The sequence below is a fragment of the Mauremys reevesii genome, linkage group 1 (assembly GCF_016161935.1).
Source record: "Mauremys reevesii isolate NIE-2019 linkage group 1, ASM1616193v1, whole genome shotgun sequence".
Classification (NCBI taxonomy): Eukaryota; Metazoa; Chordata; order Testudines; family Geoemydidae; genus Mauremys; species Mauremys reevesii.
The window spans coordinates 213,032,208-213,050,275 of record NC_052623.1 but is presented as its reverse complement, the minus strand read 5'-3'; the positions used below and the strand labels follow the sequence as shown (position 1 = coordinate 213,050,275).

General features: G+C 43.3%; 1 protein-coding gene across 1 annotated transcript in view; it reads left to right on the top strand.

Moving 5' to 3' along the window:
* Positions 1–18,068, top strand: part of MAN1A2 (mannosidase alpha class 1A member 2) — a 288,333-nt gene that overhangs the window by 248,589 nt on the left and 21,676 nt on the right. Inside the window, exon 9 of the mRNA XM_039529767.1 lies at positions 7,160–7,275. Coding sequence (XP_039385701.1) covers positions 7,160–7,275 — 116 coding nt within the window. The remainder of the gene's footprint in view (positions 1–7,159; positions 7,276–18,068) is intronic.

Genomic DNA, 18,068 nt, shown 5'->3' with positions numbered 1-18,068 from the left:
TCCTGTATATCACAAGACACCAACACTACCTGCACATTAAGCCCAACAACAGAAATGAGACAAAAGTAAAGGAGACCCGCAGGAGACTAGACTATTATGTGTCACAGGCAGGGAATAGGAAGAACTGAGGTGCACCAGTGCTTGAGGCCCCCACAATGGTAGGGTATTAAGTGAGGTATACCCAGATAATCCTGGCAAGTGACTTGCACCCACACACTACGGGGAAGGTGAAAAACCCCCAACATTACCACCAATATGACTTGGGAGGAAATTTCTTCCCAGCCCCACATATGGTGATCAGTTAGATCCTGAGCATGGGACCAAGAACCAGCCAACCAAGCACCTGAGAAAGTGAATGCTTGGTGCCACCTCAGAGCCCTGGCTAGTGCTGCCCATTATCCCATTTCCAGTTTTGGCCATCCCGAATGCTTCAAAGGAAGGAGATAAAAAACCTCCCAGAATACATTGCAGAGGGTGGGAAGGATCCCTTCCTGACCTCTGTAGTGGCCAGCTGAAACCCTGAAGCATGAGCTTTAGTAACATAAGACATAAACCAGAAGTAAGCCACAGGCCTGTTGAGCCTTCCCCCCATCATCACAAGCAACTCCATCATACAATTGCACTTATAAATGTGCCCCCCTTCTCTCTTAAAACTAAGTTGTTTGCACCCACAACTCTTATTAGGAGTCTGTTCCAGAGCTGCATCCCTCTAATGGTTAAAAATCTTCTAATTTCCAGCCTGAATTTGTTCATGGCCAGTTTACATCCATTTGTTCTTGTTACAACGTCATCCTTTAACTTAGATAGTCCTTCACCCTTCCTGGTATTTACCCCCCTAATGTGTTTATACAGCATAATCATATCCCCCTCAGCTTTCTTTTTGCTAGACTGAACAAGCCAAGCTCTTCCAGTCTCCTCTCAAGCCTTCCATTCCCCTGATCATCCTAGTAGCTTTTCTTTGCATGTGTTCCAGTTTACTTTTTCTTGAACATGAGTGATCAGAATTGTGCACAGTATTCCAGATGCAGTCTTACCAGTGCCTTGTAAATGGCATTAATACATCTCTACCCCTACTGGAAATGCCTTGCCTAACATTTTAGCATTGCATTTGCCTTTTTCACTGTCACAGGACATTGGTGGTGTATAGTCATCCTGTGATCACCCTACATACCCAGGTCTCTCTCCTCCTGTGTCACTTGCAATTGATGAGTCTCCCAGCTTGTAGCAGAAATTCTTATTATTAGACTATAATACATAGGTTTGTATTTTTGCTATTGAATTTCATCCCATTTCTGTCACTCTAGTCTTCAAAGTCATCCAGATCTTCCTGTGTAATGTTCTGATCTTCCTCTGTATTGGTGATGCTTCCCAACTTGATATCATCAGCACATTTCGTTAGCATACTGCTACTTTTTGTGCCCAGGTCATTAATAAAAATATTGAATAAGATGGGTCCCAAGACCCATCCTTGAGGAACTCCACTAGTAACCTCCCTCCAGTCTGATAGTTCATCTTTCAGCATAACCTGTTGCTTTCACCCCTTTTGTCAATTCCTTATCCACCTTACAATGTCTGTACTGATCCACATCTTCTCTAATTTAACTAATAATTTCCTATGTGGTATCATATCAAACACTTCTATCATCATCGTCGTCATCATCACTCCCATAACCGCATTGGTCATTGGGGCACCATCATTGATGAGCAGTCAACCAATTGTCTCCACCCCGATGATTGTGTGTCGGTGCTTGAGTCTCTGCGAAGTCCATTCCTGTCCACTCTTTTATGTTGTCAGTCCATCTCTTCTTCTGTCTACCTCTTCTTCTCTTTCCCTGTTCTGTCCCTTGGAGGATGATCTTGGATAGACCAGATGATCTTGTTACATGGCTGTACCACATCTGCTAGTGCTTCTTCATGGTCGTCAGGAGGTCTTTATATGACCCAGCGCGCATTGGCTGATGATGTTGCGGACCTCTTCATTAGTGACATGGTCGAAGTAGGAGATGCCCAGGATTTTACAGAAGTATCTCATCTCTACTACCTGTATTTTCTGTTCAAGTTCTGCCGTAAGGGTCCATGTCTCGCACACATACAGAAAAATGGAGGTTACCAATGCATGCAGCAGTTTCAGTTTGACTTCCAGGGAGATGTTCTTATCCCTCCAAATTGGCTTTAGCTTTGCCACTGCTGCTGTTGTTTGCACAGTTCTTGCCCGAATTTCTGCCTTGGATCCTTCATCAGTGATGATTGCCCCCCAGATACTTGAACTGTTTCACTGTCTTCTGCTCATGTCCACTGACAGTGGTATGTGAGCTGATCCATCACGTTTGTTTGTCATCAGCTTGGTTTTCTCTGCACTGATTTCCATGCCATATTTTGCAGAGGTTTCATCCAATCATTTCACAAGGTTGGCAAGTTCATCTTCGCTGCCTGCCAGGCCACCAATGTCATCAGCAAACTGAAGATTTGAGATTGTTCGCCCCCCAATGTTAACTGTGCATATGTGATCTTCTAGGGCATCAGTCATTATGCGCTCCAAGTAGATGTTGACTAGTATGGGCAAAAGAAGGCAGCCTTGCCGGATTCCAACAGTAGTGTGAAACCACTCTCCTGTTGTGCCATTGACAAAAACTGCACTGCTGGCCTTGGCATGCAGATGTTTAATGGTAAGAATAAGCTTACGACCAACATTATACTTCTTCATGGTTACCCAGAGAGCTTCATGCCATACTCTGTCAAATGCCTTCTTGAAGCCAACAAAGACATGGGAGATGTCCTACTGGTGTTTTAAGTACTGCTTGTGGATTCAGTCTGTTCAATATGACTTTCAACATCACTTTGCTGGGATGGCTAATTAAGCTTATGGTCTGATAATTTTGACACAATTGCAGGTTGCCTTTCTTTGGCAGAGTGATTATTAGTGACTGTGTCCACATGGAGGGCCACTCACTGGTCTGCCAGATCTTGTTGCAGACCTTGGTGAGTACATCTGTTTCTCCTCCGAATTTCATCAATTTGGCTGGAATGTTGTCAATACTTGTAGCCTTTCCATTCTTGAGTGATTTCACAGCAGTCTCCACTTCTTCACATAGTATTGGAAAGTGATCCTCCTCTGTTGAATCTGGGCTGTCTAAGATACTAGGATCTTCATTTGTCTGGCGGTTGTATAGATCAGAGCAGTAGTTTGTCCACCTATTGATGATGTCCCTTTCTTCTATAAGACTGTTCCCCTCTTTGTCTTGAATTGCGGTAGCTTTGGTCCATCTTTCCTTTGTCAGATCTTTTACAACCTGGAAGTCTCGTTTGCTATTTTTATTATTGATACACTCTTCAATTTTAGAGCATTGTTTTTCAATCCATATCTCCTTGGCCACCTTCATTCCTTTCTTGATCTTTCTGCCAATCGCTCTGAATTTATCAGCTCCCTCAGTGCTGTTCTTGTCTCTCTTAAGTTCTCTTCTAATGTCACACAGTTGTAGTATTTCATTTGTGACCCATGGTTTTGTCTTCTTACGATTTTTCCCAAGGATGTCCATTGCTGCCTCATTCATTACAGCGTTGAAATTGTTGGTCATTGTTTCTATGTCTTCCTCTAGAGCAAGCAGCAGGGCAAATTTTCCACCGACCATTGCTTGGAATTACTCTGCAATGTTTCAGTGTCTGAGTCTTTCTAAGTCAAACTTGGTTCTGGTGAGCTTTGGCCTGATGATTTTCCTTAGCCGCAGTCAAAAATTTAGCATCACAAGGTCATGATCACTTCCCATATCAGCACTGGGGAAACTCCTTGTTTTAGCTCTGTTAATCCCAGAATGAAATCGATTTTGCACCATGATGTAGTTGATCTGGCTGTGATGTAGACCATTAGGTGTGTGCCATGTTGATCATCTGGATGCTTTATGTGCTCCTAATGTGTTTGAAAGAACCAGATTGTTATAGCTGGCAAACTCCAAAAGGCTCAATCCTCTCTCATTGGTTACCGCATTACAGAAAGGGCCACAATAATCTTGCCAATCTGCCTGTGTGTCAGTACCCACTTTAGTATTCCAATCTCCTTGTACAATCAAGATATCTTTCTTGTGTACCTTATCAATGATGTCTTGGAGCTGATTGTAAAAATCTTAAATTTGCTCATTGTCATAATCTGTTGTAGGGGTGTTGACTTGTGCCACTGTGATATTAAATGGTACTGCCTTTAGATGGATGGAAATAAGCCTGCTGGACATTGGGCGGCATCCTAATACTAAATTCTTGATATCTTTATGCACAGAAAATCCTATGTAATTTACATGTTTGTCCTCTCCACTGTAATAGAGTACATGGCCTTCTTCCGTTAGTACCTCTCCAAAGTTCTTCTGTCTGACCTCAGAGATTCCTAGGAGGTGCCAGGTGTATTGTTCCATTTCATACATGAATTCTTTCAACTTCCTTATTTGTCTCAATGTCCTTACATTCCATGTGGCTATGGTGATGTTATATCTTCCACAGACCCTCTTTATAGACTTTATTGGGGTTACACCAGTAGTATACTTGTCACGTCTGCCCTGGTGGGAGATGGATGGCATGGTCAATATTAACCCGGGCTGCAATCAATCCGGTATGGACATCGTTGACTTCTTCATCATATGGTGTGTCTTGGGCAAATTTCTAACCTGGCAGAGCCCATCCCTCTCCAGGCAGCCCCCTTTTAGTTGCCTCTTATGACATGCAGGAGGAACAGTGGGCCTGTTCTGTCCCCGGACCCACAGGGGACATCAAACACTTTACTGAAGTCCAAATATATTGGATCTACTGACTTCCCTTATCTAAAAAAATGTTATTTTCTCAAAGAAGGAAATCTAGTTAGTCTGGCATGATCTGACTTTGCTAAACCCATGTTGCGTTCCATCCCCTTTACCATTTACCTCTGTGAATTTAATTGTTCTTTTCTTCACAATTTGCTCTAAAACCTTTCATGCTACTGAGAACATAAGAACATAAGAATGGCCCTATTTGGTCAGACCAAAGGTCCATCTAGCCCAGTATCCTGTCTTCCGACAGTGGCCAGTGCCAGGTGCCCCAGAGGGAATGAACAAAACAGGTAATCATCAAGTAATCCATCCCCTGTTGCTCATTCCCAGCTTCTGGCGAACAGAGGCTAGGGTCACCACTCCTGCCCATCCTGGCTAATAGCCATTGATGAACCTATCCTCCATGAATTTATCTAGTTCTTTTTTGAACCCTGTTATGGTCTAACAGGTCTGTAATTGCCTGGATCATTTTTTTCCTTTTCTTAAATATAAGTACAACATTAGCCGTTCTCTAGTCATATGGTACTACCTCCCAGATAGATTTATTAAAAATCCTTGTTCTTGGTCTAGCAATCTCATGTGCCAGTTCTTTCAGTATTCTGGGATGAAATTACCCAGTCCCCCCAGTTTGAGCACATTAAGCTCTTTATGTTTTTCTTCAACATCGTGTGGTAATTTCCAGTTATAGACACTCATTTCCATCAACCATACTGTCTTAATGCACATGCTCTATATTATCATTCTTACTGAAAACTGAGGCAAAATATTCATTTAGTTTTGGGGCCATACCTAGATTATTTTTAATCTCCTTCCCATCCACATTGTGTAGCGGCCCAACCTCATCCTTCCTTATTCCCTTTTTATTTATGTAACTAAGGCTATGTCTACACTACACACCTTACAGCAACACCGCTGTACTGCTGCAGCTTCACCACTGTAAGGTCTCCTGTGTAGCTGCCCTATGCCGACATAATTAAACCACCCCCAATGAGTGGCAGTAGTTATGTCGGGCGAGAGCATCTCCCACCAACATAGCACTGTCCAGACTGGCGCTTCTGTCAGTGTAACTTATGTCAGTCAGAGGGGTGTTTTTTCCACACCCCTGACCAACAAAAGTTTGCCGACAAAAGTGCTAGTGTCGACATAGCCTAAAAAACTCTCATTATTCATTTTAATTTCCTTGGCAAGAGCTTCTGTCACCTCCTGTGGGTTTTAGCTTAATATGAAGGTAAAAGACAGCAGAGAAGGAAAACAAACCCCACACTGAAAGTAAAACTCGTAGTCTGACACAGGTACACAGGGGCAGCTCCAGGCACCAGCACGCCAAGCGCGTGCTTGGGGCGGCAAGCCACTGGGGGCGCTCTGCCAGTCCCTGCGAGGGAGGCCGGCAGGCTGCCTTCGGCGGCATGCCTGCGGAGGGTCCGCTGGTCCCAAAGGCAGCCTGCCTGCCGTGCTTGGGGTGGCAAAATGCCTAGAGCCGCCCCTGCAGGTACACATGGAGAGTCCCCAATATAAAACAGCATGCATTATGTATGTAGATTCTCCAAATTCTCACAGGTATTCTCTGATGTCCTTACCGTGCCGTCTGTGGGTACATGTGAACATGCATTTGAATGTGATGAATGTGACTTCTGAGGATAAGCAGCCCTTGAAATGAAAATCATCACAGTAAGGATCACTGTGTATGTACTTAAGGAAACCCAGCGTTCATTGATGTTGGATTCTAATAGATATGCAAGAAAGCACAACTAACAATGTAGTGAACAGTGCATGCCTGAGATAACAGAACAAGGCTTGCACTGTATGCTGCAAAGGAAAGTAGTCACCAATTTAACTGTGAAAGAATATGAATATGAGTATTTATCTTGGCACATTTTGAAGGTTCTGTAAGTTATTATTTCATGATGAATAATAAAAATGTCCTTGAAAGTACAGATTCCCTATAGGTTTGAACAATTTATATAGCTACATGTTCCAATTATATCCCTGCTATTGAATCTGAGAGTATACGTTCTTATTTATTTAAAACAGCAACAACAACAAACAATGAAAAGATTAAGTTCTGTGTAATGGAGCCAAAACATTCCTTACATTAGATCTGTGACATGGAAGGGTCAGCTTTACTCTGTAAGTGACACAGAATGAGGAATACTGAACATGCACAGTAGGAAAACTGTAAAGCCTGCTGTGGGACAGATTCCAAGAAAATGAAATAAAAGGTTTGAGGGGAAATAGCTGCTGAACTGGATTAAAATAATGACGGTTTGAAACTGGTAGGGGCTTAAACAAAATGTAGAATTTTGTCCTGCATAAATCCAAGGTGGTACTGTATTTAAATCCCCAACATTTTATTCTCTTTTTCTCTGTTATAGATCACACATCCGTGGGCGGGCTGGGAGACAGTTTTTATGAATACTTATTGAAGGCCTGGCTGATGTCAGACAAAATGGACACGGAGGCAAGGAAAATGTACGACGATGCTATTGAGGTGATTATAATCTGCTGAGTTTTTCTATGTAATGGATAAAAATAGTGCCATTGAAAAAATCACTTTTGATAACTGGGAAGCACACGACTTTACCTGTTTTATTAAGTCTACTTGGAAAACAATTTGGTTGTTTTTAAGGCTCCAAGAATACAACAGAAACCTTTCCTTTTGTGTAGTTTAAGAAAAAAGATTTCAGTGGAATCTATTTAGTGCAGATTATCGTACAAAAAATATCAACTCCTTCAAAATGATTAGCTACAGAAAATCAAGGTGAAGTTTAATTGGGACTGGCCCTACAACTCTATATGTGCAAAATTCCCCATGACATCATGGATAGTCTTCTTGCCAGTTAAGTGTATGTAATGACACTAGGAATTGAGGTCCTGAATTTTTTATTCCTTAAATTATTTTTGAAAGCATTTGGATGTTATACAAAATATTTACTTAGTAATTGTGTAGATGGTACAAACCAATGTCCCCCCACGGTGACTCTCTTTGCAGTGTTTTTCATGCTACCTTGTAAAGTGATCTTGTCTGATCTTAATGTTGAGTGGTGTCGGCATAGTAACTATGCTTCTAGTAACTATGCTTCTAGTAACTATGGGTCACACAAGGTGCACTCCTAGGATGATCTGTGGCTTAATTTTTTCCTTCCAGATCAGACTGGGGGAGAATGGGACTCCTTGTCAAGAGTCAGAAGGCTAATTATAAGGTTTTTTTCTTTAAAATGTTTTAAATGTTTAGGCCATTCACCTTGATGAGTATGATCACCAATTAAATATAGTACTAGAATATAGATTTTCATACATAGTTGGATAATCTTTGAAACATCTCTGTAGGCAGACACAGTATTATTCCAGGCATACTACTAATGCAGTAGTTCCCAAGCTTTTTACTTTGCGGTGTGGGGCCAGCAGCCGGGGCCCCAGGTGCACAGCTGGCAGCCAGGGTCCCGGGTGCAGGGCCAGCAGCTGGAGTCGGGGCCAGGAGCGGAACTGGGTGACCCGGTGGGAGCTGGCTCGGTGGGAGCTGGCCCAGGTTCCAGCTGGACCCCCCCTCTGTGCCTCCTTAAGGGGCGCCCCATAGTTTGGGGACCTCTGTACTAATGCTATGATACACTGTTCATGTGATTATACTCTTGTGGTTTCAAACACAAACTTCTTTGTTAAATGTTGACCCTAATTTGGCCCACACAATCCCCCATCCTATAAATATGACCTATATTCTTGATTCCTAGATGGTCTGAAGTAATTAGGATGAAATTCAATAAGGACAAATGCAAAGTATTCCATTTAGGGAGGAACTATCAGTTGCACACATACAAAATGGGAAATGACTGCCTAGGAAGGAGTACTGTGGAAAGGGATCTGGGGGTCATAGTAGACCATAAGCTAAAAATAAGTCAACAGTGTAACAGTGTTGCAAAAAAAGCGAACATCATTCTGGGATGTATTAGCAGAAGTGTTGTAAGCAAGACACGAGAAGTAATTCTTCCACTCTACTCCACGCTGATTAGGCCTCAGCTGGAGTATTGTGTCCAGTTCTGGGCACCACATTTCAGGAACGATGTGGACAAATTGGAGAAAGTCCAGAGAAGAGCAACAAAAAAGATTAAAGGTCTAGAAAACATGACCTATGAGGGAAGACTGAAAAAATTGGGTTTGTTTAGTCTGGAAAAGAGAAGACTAAGAAGGGACATGATAACAGTCTTCAAGTACATAAAAGGTTGTTAAAGGAGGAGGGAGAAAAATTGTTCTTCTTAACCTCTGAGGATAGTACAAGAAGCAATGGGCTTAAATTGCAGCAAGGGAGGTTTAGGTTGGACATTAGGAAAAACTTCCTAACCATTAGGGTGGTTAAGCACTGGAATAAATTGCCTAGGGAGGTTGTGGAATCTCCATCATTCGAGATTTTTAAGAACAGGTTAGACAAACACCTGCCAGGAATGGTCTAGATCAGAGGTTCTCAAACTGTGGTCTGTGGACCAAACTCCATTCAGGTGGTTCGCGGATAGTTCCCTCTAAGGTATGCGTCTGGGTGGCCACACACGAGAGAATGAAGGGCCACCTACTTAATTAGTGGAGCCATGTAGACATGGCTCCACTAATTAGGTGCCTGGACCCTGGAGAAGACACACACGTAAGGTGAGGTGGTGGACTTGGGGGGAATAGTGGGCAGTGGGGTGAGAAAAGGGGGTGGGGGAATTTGGGACGTGCAGGGCTGCGGCAGCCAGAGAAAGAGGTGACTTTCCCCAGCTGTGGCTGTGGCTGCCAGGGAGAGACCTCCCACTCCTTCCCAGCCCCAGCTTGGGGGCTGCTGCGGTGTGGGATAGAGGGCACATCCATCACATTAGAAAGGTAAGACTACTGATATGAAAATACGAGTTGTGTGCTTTTATTTGTAGCACCAAAAAAACCGTTTATTATTAAGGTTTTTTTTTCATAGAGCGCTTTTATCCAAAGTGCTTTACAGTAGTTAGCTAATGGTACAAACAACATTTGGAAAGATCATTAAGTGGTCCGCTGAGACCCTCCGCAATTTTCAAGTGGTCCATGAAAATAAAACTTTGAGAACCACTGGTCTAGATAATACTTAGTCCTGTCATGAGTGCAGGGGACTGGACTAGATGACCTCCCGAGGTCCCTTCCAGTCTTATGATTCTGTGCATGGCCTTGCATTTAGCTATATTAAAACACATGCTGTTCAAGTATGCCCAGCTTATTATTTGTTTTACCTGTTCTGTAGAACTGACCTGTCTTTATGATTAACAACTCTGCCAATTTTTGTGTCACCTGAAAACTTTCAGCAGTGATTTTATATTTTCTTCCAGACCATTGATACTGAATAGCATTGGACCAAGATCTGATCCCTGTGGGATCTGTTGTGTTAATTTTGATGGTATTAAATTAATTCAGAGAGTCACAGGGGTCTACTTCATCCTTTCACTGTACAACTCTAAACATTTAAACATGGTTCTGTTTTTTGAGCACAGAGATCTCAGCCTGCTTACAATGGCAAACACACCACTAAAAATCTTATTAATCTTTTATTAAAGCTACAAAAAAGAAGGAAGTATCAGAGGGGTAGCTGTGTTAGTCTGGGTCTGTAAAGCAACAGAGAGTCCTGTGGCACCTTATAGACTAACAGACGTATTGGAGCATAAGCTTTCGTGGGTGAAAACCCACTTTGTCAGACGCATTATGCTCCAATACATCTGTTAGTCTATAAGGTGCCACAGGACTCTTTGTCACTAAAAAAGAAGGAAAAGCAGTTAAAGCATTTGAAATGTAAAGTAATAAGTAAGGCTTTTATTTTAAGAACGGTCCTTGTTCCCTTTCCCTTTAGATGTAGAGAGTTTTTATAAGGGAAAAAAACCCAGTCTGACAGTCTTTTAGAGGATATTAAAGACAGTAAAAATGTCCTTTTTGGGGAAAGACACAACAAGACGAACACACACAAAAGGAGAGAAAAGAACTGCAAAGATACAAAATGCAGCTTCTGTCTCTGGCACTGACTTTCGCACTTGGAACCTTTCAGCTGAAGAAACACAGGCACAGCACACTGTCTTATCAGCCACTCCAAGGCCTAGAAAACTCATATCAGAATCGGGCTGTTTAAGATACTGCTTTTATTGCCTCTCTGATTACTGGCTCTCAGCAATGTTGCAAAAAAATGCAGTCTTGGCCAGCTAAGCCAAGTTCTTATTAAACAGAAAGCAAAAAGAGAGGAAAGAGAAGAAATAAGGTGTGGGAAGCAAAAGGACACATACGATAGGAATGACAGCAGGAACCCAAATCTCACATTTCAGATGATTTAGCTGGGGCCAGTGAAGAGGCTGATATCATGTGGGTTTCGCTCTGGCCCAGTGTGGGCAGGACATCTCTCAGGATCAGAAGGGTGAAAGTCCAATAGTGTCACAGTGGCTCCTGGAGTTCCAAGAGATAGTGGTGGGAGCCATGGTGGTGAAGATTGTTCCTTTTGGTCCACCCAGCCTCCAAAAATGTTGATCCATGAAGTCTTATTTTTAAGGACTCCAAAAGGGAATGATGGGGGAAATAGTTCATCCCCTTATTATTTGGTCCAGCAATTAGACCTAATTTCTGACACTTCAGTTTTGCTTCATTAGCTTCCAATTCCATTCTCATCTTGTTCACCAGTCCTGATCTTAACACCATCCTTGGGTGGTATCAGTCAGCTCTTGTTTTGACTAATTCAGTTTTTCTGTCTCCCTTTTGTACCTTTTCCCATACAGTTTTATATAACACTCTGACTTTTAATTTTGTTACTTTGGACAACTTAGAGTACAGGTGTCTGCCTAAGAGGCCCCACTGTAATGCCCCCATTGGATAATGATCCCCCATTTGTAATTGTGTTTTGTGATGGGTCTGTTAGCCAGTTTTTAATCTATTTACTATGTTCTACATTGATTTTATATAATGCTACATTTTTAATCAGAATATCATATGTCAAATGCCTTACTGAAGTCTATTATGTCAACACAGTTACTTTTGTCAAACTTGTGATTTAATTTTAAAAAGATTTGAAATGTTTTTGAGAAGACCTATTTTCTACAAAGCTATATTGATTTGCATTAGTTTGCTGCTGTCTCTAGCTCTTTACTAATTCCATACTATCTGAGCCTTTCCATGATTTTGCTTGGAACTGATGTCAGATTAATCTGATCTGTAGTTACCCAGTTCATCCCATTACCCTTTTTAATTTTTGGCACGTTAGTTTTCTTCTGGTCCTTTAGAACTTCCACAGTATTCCAAGATTTGTTAAAAAGCAACATCAGTAGTTCAGAGAGCACCTCAGCTCCTCAGCCTCTTTTGATATTTTTGGGTGCAAGCTACTGGTCCTACATGTTTAAAAATGTTTATCAGTTGCTGTTTAGCATCCTCCCTAGTTACTGTTGGAATCAAAAGTATTTCATTATCACTGTGGTCTGTGAATATGTAAACCCCATTTCTTTTTCTTTTTTCATGGTGGTCAGCCAAAAACACTTAAAAACTATATCTGTCATTGTACTCCCTATGGTCCCAGTCTTGCCAGTGATTCCATATGGGCAGACCCCTGTGCTTGCATGGAGACACAGGGAAGTTAAGGTGGGTCAAACGTGCATCGGGGTCCACCCATGTGGAACAGCTTTCAGAATCAGGGCCTATTTTTGTAGTCAGAAATTCTGCTAGACATAGCAGGAATATGTGTGCAAACAAGTGTTCAGTAAGTATAGCTGATTGTTTTCTCTAACTACATTTTGGATGTTTTATTAAATCTGTAGAATAGTTAATCAGAGTTGATCTCTAGTGCATGGATGACAGCATATGTTTGTAAGTGTTCTGTGTCTCTGGGCATATCTACATTGCAATGTAAGCCTGGGCTCAGGCTCAAGCCCTAACCCCCCTTCTGTCTATACACAAATCTCTTGGACTCGGGCTCAGACCCAGGGTCCTAGGACCCCATGATGGTAGAGGGTCAAAGCCCAAGTTAAGGTTGGACCCAAGTTTCAAGCCCTATCATTTTACATTGTAGACGCAGCCTTCCCTCACTCCACAGACTTGGGTTCTTGGAGTCCTCCAACAGTATCCCACAATGCAATGGGATGGCTTCCTTTGTCCTTTCTCTTCCAAAAATCACCAGTTAACTCCAGGGAAATTGAAGCAGCCCCCTTGTTCCAGTGCAGCTGTTTAGCGTTTAACCCTTCTATTTTATTCTGAACATTGAGTTGCAAATCCACGTTAGGAGAACCTTCAGCATTTGCAATGAATGCCAACTAGAAGAAATCCATTACAAAGTGTGTTACTTCGTGGTCGTGAGAGCACAGCCAGATTTTGGCTATACAGTGGATTTTAGTAAGAGTACCAGGATTGACCATTCATACCAACAAATAGCCAAGATGATGTCAGCATTGGAAATTTAACGGACCATGACCAATGCAGAGAATAGATTCAGTGGCACAAGACTGAGTACCTGAAAACCAGGGACCACAACTGCATCTCTGGCAACTCACTGACATCGTGCCGGTTTTATGATGAGTTGACTGGGTGTGGGGCACTGCGCCAAGCACAGAGCCACCAGCGGTGCACAATGACCTGATCAGCTGGGATGGCGTCCTGCTGGCCTGAGAAGCCAGCATGGGAATCGATGGGTACAAGCAGGCACCAAATGTGGCAAATAAAAAGACTTTGCTAACAAAATGGGTCCTAGAGGAGGCTTTGCTGCAGGAGCAGCTGCAGCACATCCTGGGGCCATACCCAGAGGAGCTTTTTGATCCCCCAACCAAAGGAACAGTTCATCGCAGGACTGGTATCAGAAATGGAAGAGGGCAAAGCTACCTAAAGCCTGGTAAGTTTCTGGCTCCATTTTTGTGTTTATTAATATAGGAACAGGAGGGATTTCTGCTCTAAGAACCAGTGCAAAAGATATAAGCCGTGGGTAGCAGCATGTAATGGCGGATTGCATGACAGCACCTTGGCGTCCCCTCACTCTCCACCCACCATGGGGAATTAAAAAACGAGACTGGGAAACACAAACAGTAAAACAAGCATGTAAAAGAGAATATTTAAGGCACACAGTTTTGCTAGTACATTCTAGTTTGTTAGAATGAGAATCTTATATTACATTCCCTGTATGCACGCTGCTTAATACCAGCCCAAGAGTGTAACAAGCCACCTGTAAAGACTGAACTGTACGGGGGGAGGTTCAAATGTTGTCCATTTTCACATGTAGTCCATTTCTGTTAAATGCAGTCCAGGCTTTCCATGGGTGATGAAATCATTAGTCCCAAATACGACTGGGGTTTGAATTCAGTCCAGCAATTTGCCGGGTGAAAAGGGGATGGCAATAGAGTTCTGTGTGTTTGCAGGCAGTCCTAACAGACTGTATCGGAAGCCATGGGGAGGCACTAAACCATTTGGAAGATAATGCCGTATCCTGTTGATTCCCTCATGAATTCTGACCCAATCCCAGGTGCTGATAGCTGCAGACTTTTCCTGTAGCAGGAACTCCAGATAAGTAGTCACATTTCAGGGAAGGGTGTATTTTCCAGGGCCACCTTAGTAGCTCACCAGCCCACTCTACTCGTAGATATGCTGTTCAGCCATCATACATTCATGGGTGCTGGAACAATTTTTATAGTGGGGTCCTGATAATGGAAACCATGTCTTTGGGGTTTGGTATCATTACTTCAAGCCAGAGGGTGCGGCAGCACACCAGCACCCCTAGTTCCAGCACCACTGCATACATTTGAATACTTCAGTGACAGACACATCTGGTTTTTCACCAGCAGCTTGGAATAACACCCCTCTTTGCCAGTCGGGCACCACAAGAACTGGTATGGCCTCCAGAATGTGCAAAGCCTGAAGTGATAGAGAAGGCTTATGTAGCACAGCCACCAACCTCCCCCCAAACTCCATTTCACTGAAAAACTTTAAAAAAAAAAGTTTTAATTTTTAATATACCATTCTCTCAGCACTTCTTTCACTGGGATTAACCTGGCTATGTCCAGGGAGCTCTGAAGCAGCCCTCTGCCAATACACTGAAGTTCAGTTTCAAAATTTAACATTTTCTGTCCTTGAAAGTCCAAAACGATTGTTTCTGTGCCTCTGCACTGAGACATTTGAGACAGTAACCCTCAGTGTCTTGTCCTATTGCAGGCCCCTCGACCTCTACAGGCTGCAGTACCTCCACAGCTCGCCCGCACCGCAGAAGCCTGGCTCATCAATTGTACCTTCATGAACCATTCCAAGAGGAAGCGTTTCTGGGATGAACTTGTGATTGAAGTTCTGGACAGGGCCGACAAACAGGTCGAGTACCAAAGGCAAAGGGGTTTGTGGCAAGAGGAAAGACATGCAGGAGGCAAGTGGAGAAGGCTCAGGGTAGCTTTGCGGCTTGAGGACAGGGTAGCGGCGCAGGAGCAGGCGCTCACTTCGCAGTTCCTGGAACAGGAATGATGATTAAGAGAGGAAGATAGAGCACAACAGAGAGAACTGTCTGAGCAGCTGCTGTCTCTAATGTCTGCAAGAGTCCTGGCTCCTGCTGCACCTGCACCATGGCCCAAATCCTTTCTGCAGTACCCTGGCCTGCATTCCAGGAACAGCTTGGACAACTTCATGGCTGGGTGGCCCATGCAATTGGGCCCTATGAGCAGCTGGACAGGGCAAATGTACCTCATGCAGTCCTCATGCTGAACCCCTGCCCCATGGATGCCTCCACCTTCTTGCCCCGGCACCAAGCGCATGGCAAATGTGGAAGGAAGGGAAAAGGGAAGGAAGGAGTAGGGGGCACGCAATAGTGAGGGGAGCGTGTCTTGTACATAGTTTAACTGTTTGCACTTGTTTATGCACTTTGTTCTTGTTTACTTTTAAAGCTTTTGGTGTTGCTAGTGCTTTGGTGTGCTAGCCTGCCAGGCAGTGGTTTAATGGTGTACTTTTCCAATACATGTGTAAGGTTTTTATTTTATAAATACATTTTATTGTTATCATGCAACACATCATATAATGTGAATTTCAAATAATAAAGGTAAACACATGGGCAGGGACAACTGAGAGGTTGTATGCAAAACTCATGTCTCAATACAGCTATAAGCGTCAATCCATACATCAGTTATTTACATCAAGACATACTGTTCCCCTCCCCCCATTCCTTAAGCAGTCATGTCATTCAAAAGCACAATGCATGGCAATCAACCCCCCTTCCCACACAAACAATCAATGCCCGCCTCCACCAAACAAGCACAGACATAAAGGTACTATTCTCCATGTTCTGTTGGCCCATGCAAGTCCATAATGTGGGAGCACAAAGCACTTATGATTTCTGTTGCCTGGATGCATCCAGCTTTAGCTGTGATAGGTATACTTTCTGACCGATTCAGCAGCCGATAGCTGTCATAGGGAAATGGCTCACCTTTGGTTTAAAAAATATTGTGAAGAGCACTGCAAATTACAGTAATGTGGACAGCATTGATGACACTTGGAATGCAAATAGGTCTGCAGACATCTCCAGCCAGAATTCAGTCTGCCAAAAGCACATTCAGCCACTGCTCTACACCTGCTCACAGTGTAATTAAACCTCCCTTTGCCAGGGCCTCTGAGATCAGGGTATGTTTCATAAGAGAAGACAAAAGGCGGTACATGGGGTCCCCCAGAAAAACAATGGGGACAGTAACTCTGTTTATGACAATGTCCTGTGGTGGGAATAGTGTCCCAGGCTCTCTGTGAACATAGACTCCCAGTTGGTGGAAAACCTGGCATCATGAACGTTTCCAGTGCAGCCAACACTGACATTCATAAATCTGCCGTTGTGGTCCATGGGGGCCAGGGTAATGATAAAGTAGTCCTCTTTGTGATTTATGTACTTGTGTATCTTGAGGAGGGCAAACCCAGTGCAGTTTGGAAACCCCATTTTCTCAAAGCCAGCAATTTACTTCAGGAATATCTTTTATGCCTGCCTTCTTAGGGCTCCCCATATTCCTGATTGCCTCCGAAACCTCCACAGTCAACTTTCCAGCACCAGACTGGATGGCAGTGGTAGCCAGCTTCCAGACAGTTATAGCAAGCTGCTTCTGGACTGGCGTGGCTGCCCTCATCCATGTGTCTTTACCCTGAAGGGTCAGGGCAAGCTGCTCCCAAAGCTCTAGAAATGTAGCTTTCTTCATGCAAAAGCTTTGGACCCACTGCTTGTCATCCCAGGTCTGCGTGATGATGTGATCCCACCAGTCTGTGCTTGTGGCCCTGCTCCAAAGAGCTCATCTATGTAGGGGGCATCAGCAGCTGTACTGAGTGTCAGGAGCAGCATCAGCCGGTTCACATGTGCCATGTCTGTGTCTTCCTCCTCCTCCTGCTCTGTTATTAGCTCTGTCAGATGCCTTTTGTGAGTGAGAAAACACCACCGAACTGCCCATCAGTGTCTCATGGAAGCTCTGCCTGCATCCTGATACAGGATTGAAAGCCCAAACAGAAGAAGTTATTGAAATGGTGACTTCTCCATTTTGCTGGCTTCCATTGTTGGAAGCACACCTAACAAAATTGATGACTTAGAGGATGTTCTGGCAGGCCATTCAAACTTCCTATAACGTGTTGCATGGATGGATGATCAAGTTTTCCCACACTGTACCACGAACAAAGCAATCACATTTCTGGAGGGCGCTAGGAAGTGTGGAATACAGTTGGTTGAACTCAGGTTTCAACTGTATTGTGGATGTCAGAGCCCTGATTTGAGACCTGGGTTAAAAAATTCTTAACTTAGGGTTGGCAGTTATTGTAGACAAGCCCTGGGTTCTCAAACCCAGGGACCGCTGACTTGACTCCCATTAACCCATGGCTTACACTGCAGTGTAGACATACCCTTTAAAACCAAGTCCCAGCTTCCAATCAACCTACTCTTTTGTAGTTGCTCATAACTTTCTCAACTCTCCTTTAAGGGTGATGTTTCTAACTTTGGTTTTGGAAAATTTGAGCAAAATCTCTTCATATCATTTTTTAAGTGGAAGGGGTAGAGTACAAAATACACTTTCTTTCCATAGTCCAGTTATTTTTGTGTGTGTTCCCAGAACTTAAAAATGGATGGAGGAAGGAATGTGAAACTTAGTTTGTCTTATAGTTCTCACTGAGAAAGGAAAAACAATCCAACTGATGGTAATTTATATTTAGCATTTTTGTAGCACTTTGTTTTCAAAGCTGTGTACAGACATTAACTAATCCCCACAACACCCCTGTGGTGCAGTGGGTAAAGAAAAATGAGTTCTGTGTTTTCAAAGTTAGAATGTTGGCTTGTGTGCACTGGAACTCTCCAGC